Source organism: Thunnus thynnus, chromosome 1 (assembly GCF_963924715.1).
Source record: "Thunnus thynnus chromosome 1, fThuThy2.1, whole genome shotgun sequence".
NCBI lineage: Eukaryota > Metazoa > Chordata > Actinopteri > Scombriformes > Scombridae > Thunnus > Thunnus thynnus.
The window spans coordinates 32,536,288-32,544,192 of NC_089517.1; the positions used below are offsets into that span (position 1 = coordinate 32,536,288).

Genomic DNA, 7,905 nt, shown 5'->3' on the forward strand with positions numbered 1-7,905 from the left:
ACAATTTATTACAAGGTTACTGTATTGGAGTGCATTACTATTTATTACTGTATCAAATAGCTTGTAAGCAGTGTATAAATATAGTGAAAAGTGCAGGGTAACAGAACATAGTGCACTCTGCAGCAACTCTGTTACATAATGCAGAGACAGCAGATAAAGCACTTCCTGTCTTTATTTTCAAAATAAAAGTAGTATTCTTACCTGCACCTTATTCTTTGTCCTCGCAGCTGCTAATCTAATTTTTCAAGTAGATATTAAATCAATCAAAGAATTGATATGTCAGTGACAGGCCATTATGAAATATTAAACCATGCGTTTTAATTTCATATAGCATCGCCTATCAAATGTATTTTAAATGGGACAAAAGTCCTTACATGGCTTTTTTTGACGTGTCAAAACAAAAGTTCAATTGATTGTCGTCAACGTGCCTTTTACTTTGAAAGTTGCTACAGGAAGATGTTCTTGTTAAAGTTCCCTCACAGTGGACCTCTGATTGGCTCTAACCCTGACATTCTTACCCTAATCCTAACCAATCACACTCCTCATGTCTAACCCTAACCAATCTAACCAACGAAGGCAACGAGTACTAGCCAATCAGAGGCAGAGTAGGGCGGGTCTTCGTGGAATGCGGGTGAGGAAAAAAATAAAAAAAACAAGGCGAGTATCTGTCCCGCTCCCTCCCTGTCAGTGTCTGTCCGCCCGCAGAGCTGCGGTACTACCTAAAAACGTGTTGTTTTAGCAAAAATGAGCGACAAAGGTCTGTCAGACGAGGTAGCGGCATCAGCTTGTAAAGATGGAGACCCAATAACTAAGGTAAGATGGTCGTTGCCCCTATGAAAGCTAAAATCTACTTTACCGGACCCTGTGAAACCCTCAAATCCAGCCGACCCAGCAATAGGCCAACAACGGCTGCCAGACAGGCTGGCCAGCTATTCGTAATGCGTCTATTATCGGACAGGGGCATGTTTCTCCATTAACTGTGGACCTGTCCCTTGCTGACGAGTGATTCGGTCATGTTGAACCAGATTACTAATGTTTACAGTGAGCCAGGCTTCAAACACAATGGTGTATCACTAACGTTTAGCTAACTTACAGCACTAAGTTAAGCTAACTTGATGTTATAGCTAAAGTTTCGCCGGTAACCCACGTTCTCGTGTGGAGACAGGTTGACTCCAAATTTGACGGAAAAGTGGAGACGTCGTTTATCAAAAGCATGCGTTTAACAAGTCTGTACGTAACAAAAGAGCTGCACAAGAAAGTATGTATTTTAGGCGCGGTCATCCCAGAACATACTCATGCATGTTGTGGTGAAAGGCAGGCGGACTGGGAATAGCTGATGTGGGCAGTGTTGCAAGCAGAAGGCGCTGGATATACTTGTCCAGCTGGCTAACAAAAACATCCATAAATTTAAGATAACGTGCATTTTTATTGTCTTCACTCTATCTGTCCCTGAACTCACTGCCAACATCCCTTCTGCTCTGCTGCCTGTATCCTCTCTCTACACATATGGAGTATAAACACATGATATAACAAACAATACTTAGTGGAAGAGAGGTCTGCCTGAACAATTGTCTTTATTCTGTGGTCCATTGTTCAAAAAAATTGAACTTGGTGAACCGGTAACAGTTTCTGTGAATATTTGCTCCAGCTGCCATTCACTTCAATTGCAGTCCATGCTAAAGACTTTGAGGAATGTCTTCACAGTTCATGTGTGAGCGGAGCTCTGGCAGCTGCAGCAGACTAGCAGGTTAAAGTTCACATTTGACCTGAGAAAAAAACGAATGAAATAATACTGGATTGACGTCCTTAGAAACCTCCCAAACCAACCACAAGTTGGCAAAAATATGAATATTTGAAACATATGGATGTAGTTTAGTGGAGAAATGGATTACACTGCAGCAGTGTTTTAGAAACTTGTATGGATATGTTGATACGTTTTCTACTGTGAAAACTTGTTGGAGGAAGTGCACAGGAAAGGGGAAGAGTCACAGAGATAACACCCGGCTGTGAAACATACACACACACAGTAAAAGTTATACACTTAAAAATACAAAATATCAACATCAGGTTAAATTTAAGGACATTGTCAGACCTCACCTTCAGTCCCCAGACATCATAGAAGACAGCATCATGCCTTGGCTGAAAGGCTACAGGCCACAGGAGGAGACGATGTTGTACTGTAAGATTGTACAGCTGGAGCTCCTGTACCCTAAGGGAGAATGTGTTGCACTTGCAAGAGTGACATTTCCACTTTATCTTCAAAATACTAGCTGGGACATAACTTCATATGTGTTATTCATAACTGCAGGGGCCCTATTTTAAAATATGCCATTCACAGTACTGTCTAGATTAGATACTATAAATGGACATCTTCACTGGTAATTTGCAAGAAAATGTCAAAGATTAGATTCACGCAAATATTTAGACCCTAGAAATTAGAGAAAAAACATGGTATGACCTCAGTGTCAGAGTCAGAGTTGGCATGTAAAACTTAGTTTTTGCATGGAAAACAAGTAAGTAAATGTGAACTAATCCGAGCGGGACCGTATGGTAATATTGACCGAAGCGTAGCTCAAACAGATGTGCTGATCGTTGTGACTTACGTGTGCTCGGTTGCACACAGGTGCAGTTTGGCTGAAATCCTTTTTTCACGAGTGAGTGCAAGGATACAAATGTAACTTCGAGTTCAGACACAAGCAACATAGTCAAAGGGAGACAAATGTTGTGGAGGATCTCTGAGCTACTTTACATCTCTGATATTCTGTGTATTTGCATTCATTGAACTCTTGACAATATGATGTTTTTGAATGTGGCAGCAGGGTCTGGATTTTTCATGCACACTTGGATTGCACAAGAAGAGCATGTAGCTCGAAACGTCACTGGCGGATGTCTCAATAAACTGCAGTGTGCAGACCTTCATCTTTGTCAGATATGCACATGTACCCACAGGAAATGTGCATAAAATGCCAACCAGTGACTACACCACTAGCCTCTAATGGTGACTAATACATGAGCTTTTGTAATTGTTTGTGTGCAATAGTCATCCATTTTTTTCGAGTATTGATTTGTTTCAGAGTATCCCATTAGCTCTGCAGCTAACCAGCTGTGTCTCAGTTTCTCAGCTACATTCACAAATTATCTGGCAGTGTTTCCATCTCACCGACCATTTTGTGGTGCAACACATCCACATTCACACTAGAGCTGCAAGGATTAGTCGAGCAACAGAAAGTTAATCTGCAACTGTTTTGGTAATCAAATAGTTGCTGGAGTCATTTTTTTTAAGGAAAAAATTGCTTGTTGAAGCCTCTCTAATGTGAGGATTGAAGCTTTTATGTGTCATTCATGATAGTAAACTGAATATATTTGGATATTGGACTGTTGATCATTCAAAACAAGACATCTTGGGCTATAAGAAATCATAACAGGTATTTTCCTATATTTTCTGACATTTTACAGACAAAACAATTCATTGAGAAAATATATGTTAGTCGCAGCCTTAATTCACACTTAAAAACCTTGTTTTCTGCTTTTTGGAAGACCTGTTTGTAAAATGCAGTGTGGTGGGAAACTTGAATTTCTTTTATAATTTTTATAAAATTATAATTAATTTCTTGTGTTATGCATCTAAAAACTCAGTTATTGTGTTTGTGTCTCTTGCTGCTTTAGGATTTCATGATGCAGCAGACGATGCTGCGAGTTAAAGATCCAGTTAAATCCTTGGATTTCTACACCAGAATCCTCGGCATGACGTAAGTATTAGTGTGGGCTTCAGTTAAAGGAACTGTTTGATTTTTTTTTTTTTTTTTATTGAATCTTTATTAGCCCATTTGCAACGAATCATCACCAAAACATGACACAATAAATCCTTTGAACTGTTTTTCGCTACTGTGTGTGTGTGTGTCTGTCTCTCATTGAGATAGTTTCCTATACATAAACTGGACTTTCTAGATGAAGTGACGATTTCTCTCTGGTGTGCAAAATCTTCCAGGCTCCTGCAAAAGTTCGACTTCCCCTCCATGCGTTTCTCTCTCTTCTTCTTGGGCTACGAGGACAAGAAGGAGATTCCCACAGATGTGAAGGAAAAGACGGCATGGACCTTTTCCAGAAGAGCCACCATCGAGCTGACACAGTAAGGGTCTATGTCCTGAGTTTAGGGCTGTGTGTTATTCTCATCCGTTCTTCTGTTATTAACTTGAGAATTGTGTTCTCCATCCTTTTTTGTATCTCTTTTCTCTCCTTCAATCTCTCCTTTCTTTCAGTAACTGGGGCTCTGAGTCTGATGAGAGCCAGTCTTATCATAATGGAAACTCTGATCCACGTGGCTTTGGTAAGATTGCGTCCCTGTTTTACAAACGAACAGTTGGGACCAATAAAATTGAAAGAAATTAAAATTACAAGTTTCTTGGAAAGTCAGAGGTTTACAACTTTGTGACCTTTTTGTCCCAAATGTTAAAGTTTTCTTGCATGTAAGCATAAAATATATAAAAAAAATAAATGCAAGAGCTCAAAATAAAGGAACGTACAATAATATAATTAAACATACTTTTGGATTTATAGTAACATCTTAGCTGTTATGATCAGTTTTTCCATAAGTCTCAAGTGTTTTAATCCACAGCACTAATCTGTCCACCATTTCATTCTTCTTAATACATATTTTTGATTCAACTATCATGTTTCTGTCTGTTATTATTGTAAGAAACATGCATGTAGGTATGTATAAGCTCAGTGGCAGATTCTGGATATGTGTAACTGTAGTGCGGATTTTAAGTCTCTGTTTGTCCACCTGACTTTTGACAGGACACATTGGAATTGCAGTTCCCGACGTCTATGCAGCCTGCAAACTGTTTGAAGAGCAAGGTGTCACATTTGTCAAGAAGCCCGATGATGGTAAGATGTGAATATGAGGGTCATAGACAGGTTAAATAGATAAATCATGACAGCCTGTTTCAGTATTTTTTTCACCTTTCACCTTTCTTCATTTACCTTATTTGTTGGGTTATGTGAAATAGAAATTAGGGCTGAAAGTGTTACTCAAGGAACTTGAGTAAAAAGAATCTTTGATTCAATTTCTCAGTTTCAAATTTTACTAGAGCTGATGCTTTTTATTGTTAGTGCAAATTGAGAATGGAGAAAAAGAAATAGGCGTGAAGAAACAGGCAGTAAGTGTAATACAATACAGTGGCCCCAAAAGAGTCTTACACTGGGCTTTGTTTGCCCCTGCGTCAACTGGTCTCCAGCATTAATGTTTCTAAACTTATGGCACAGTGTTGACCCCCCACTGTAGTCGTCAATTGGTAAACTGTGGCTACACCGCTGCATTCACTGACTCATTAAAAAAAACATAAACGGTAACTACCAGCGCCTGCATTTGGCATTTCCATGCAATAACATACATGTACACCAAGTAAATTATTTCATGACTGCAGGATCATCAAAACTAGCTGGACCACAATCACTGAGACTCCTGATTGGTTGTTAGAACAGTGTAATCTGTTTGTTTTGTCTCTTTGTTTAGGTAAAAAATGTTCTTTATTTTTCGTTGCTGTAAAAATGTCACAAGGACCAAAAAAGTTGAAAAACATTTTAACAAAATTTTAAATGTAAAATAAAAGGAAAGATAGCCTATGTCTTTTTGGATTTGCACTTTTACATTTTCTTTTGTTCATTTGGCTCTTGAAATGATAAGTAAATGAGGAGGTGTCACCTGAAGGAACATGTTGAGGATATGTATGAAATGTGATTCCTCTTTAAGAATCAAACATGCAACACAGAATAAATTCACATGGGAAAAAACATGGAAAGCACTGCTCAAATGAAATAAAGGGTTAATAAAAAAAAACAAAACAAAACAAGGCATAAGCTTTTACAGGCTGCGGAGGTTAAAGAAAAGACAACATGAAACGATGTAAGCACGTGATTTTCTGAAACAAACATGAACATCACAAACCTTTCCAAGAGACAACCAGAATCCCCTCTGAAGTCCTTATAAATTGGATCAGGCAGGACCAGGCCTCTATGTCATCAGGCTTTTCTCCAGAATACACATACTAAATGTCAATCTGACTGTTATGGAAATAGAGAGAAGAATGATGGACTGTCTTTAGAAACACATGTAACACTATGAGCCATTCAGCTCTTTTGTTCAGCCTAAGCTCTGTTGCTCTCTGTAAATGATTGCACAACGAACCATACTGAACTCTGGATCACTCGCATGCATGTACAATACAAACACAAAGGAGACCCACTCGTAAAAATATTGCTCTATAGGGTTCTTAACTTTTCACATTTTTCTACCTATATATTGTACATGTGTATTCATATTTACAGTTACTTTTCTGTCCCCTCTCTTCTCTTATTTTCCCTCAGGTAAAATGAAAGGATTGGCCTTCATTCAGGACCCTGATGGTTACTGGATTGAGATCTTGAGTCCCAACAATATGGTGTCCATTACCTCCTAAAACCTATGACGACATGCTACCGGCTGCAGTGCGTACAGGCCAGGCCTGCTGTGGCTTCATTGGGAGAGAAGAACACTGAGGTGTAGCGAAGAATTTAGCAACGCACGCTGAAGAGCTGAGGGAAAATGGAGCGGGATCACTTGCACAATGGCAATCAGTGTGCCTGGGCATGGGCTGGACTAACATTGGACAGTTGATGAGTAAATAGATTAGATATGCAAGTTATTGCTATGAAAAGCAAGTACTTTGTGTGGCTGTTGAGTTTGTCTACCATCATCAGTTTGTATGTGTCTTCAAAAAGTAATGCTAAAATGATGTGGCATTCATGTGTAATAAATGTGAAAGCAACCGTTCAAATAAAATGGATTTGTAATTTCTTTTAGTTTAGGGAGACAAAATGGAAAGTAATGGCATTTTTAGCTATAACACTTAAGTTCAAGGAGTAGAGGTGTCAACAATCTCAGTCAAAGTGGTGATTATAGCAAGACACGACGAGGTGACCTGACTCCTTTCTCACAGTGTGTTTGAGATTCAGATGGTTGCTGTACCACTACCATCTAAGACCTGACTACCACATTTGGCATCATTTTGGGTGAGACTAGACCGTTCAGAAATATAATACAAACTTTTATGATCATTTAAAAATCTTTGCTGAAAAAGAAATTAACAATCGAAACATTTCCATTTGATGTTTTCAAAAAGGAGACTTCTCATATATCGGTACAAAATTCAAGATTTCATCCCAAAAGTTTCAATTTAATGGAATAAATTTACCACAAACTTCCACATGTTCTCTTACATGAGAAGGAAAATGTCTACAGTAACATTTACAGTCACATGTTTGTGTATGAGCAGAAACTTCAATGAATTTTCAAACCCATCAATAAAATTATTTGATGAGATCTTAATATAATGAAAAGTAATGTATGTTAAATTTGAACTAAACAAAAACGGGTAAAAGTTTGAATTACTTTACAATTTGATATAATAAGAACGATAGATTTCATATTTAGAATAATTTGATTTCATTTAGGTTGAAATGAATGAAAGGTTCTCTTCATTAAGGCCTACTGTCAAAACTGTACTTGATTGGTATTTAATGTATTATGAAAGTTTGTAACTTGAAGGGGAAATCAGATCACATGGAGTATATCCACCCACTTTGCCTTCAGTGGTTCAACATGCCTAACCATCGTTGGCTTGTATGCAAGCTAAAAGCCTGTATATGTCCTCAGTATTGTTACCAACGTTGAAGTCATGCTTGATCCTGTTATTTGATAAGCGCTAGGAAACTTCAGTCTATCTGATATTTGATCCCCAAAGTATTCAAGGCACTAGTTTTTAGACCGGTTCTACATGCAGGCACTGCAGCTTCATAGGTCAATGCACCTGTCTTATAAACAGAAGATTCTAGGGTTCAAATCCCAGCAATGCCCACTTGACAGTT

The 7,905-nt window shown here is 38.3% G+C and overlaps 1 protein-coding gene across 1 annotated transcript; it reads left to right on the forward strand.

Moving 5' to 3' along the window:
• The first annotated feature begins 655 nt into the window (after nucleotides 1-655).
• glo1 (glyoxalase 1) lies at nucleotides 656-6,820 on the forward strand. The gene is made up of 6 exons (XM_067595942.1): nucleotides 656-813; nucleotides 3,667-3,749; nucleotides 3,989-4,129; nucleotides 4,260-4,327; nucleotides 4,798-4,887; nucleotides 6,367-6,820. The coding sequence occupies exons 1-6, from the start codon at nucleotides 745-747 to the stop codon at nucleotides 6,456-6,458; spliced, it is 543 nt and encodes a 180-aa protein (XP_067452043.1). The 5' UTR covers nucleotides 656-744; the 3' UTR covers nucleotides 6,459-6,820.
• The last annotated feature ends 1,085 nt before the right edge of the window (nucleotides 6,821-7,905 follow it).

Bases quoted from the DNA above. Each gene is read 5' to 3' on its own strand.
- glo1 (XM_067595942.1), top strand. From the start codon at position 745: ATGAGCGACAAAGGTCTGTCAGACGAGGTAGCGGCATCAGCTTGTAAA. The intron at 3,750-3,988 runs GTAAGTATTAGT...AAAATCTTCCAG, and splicing joins ACCAGAATCCTCGGCATGAC to GCTCCTGCAAAAGTTCGACT. The intron at 4,888-6,366 runs GTAAGATGTGAA...ATTTTCCCTCAG, and splicing joins TGTCAAGAAGCCCGATGATG to GTAAAATGAAAGGATTGGCC.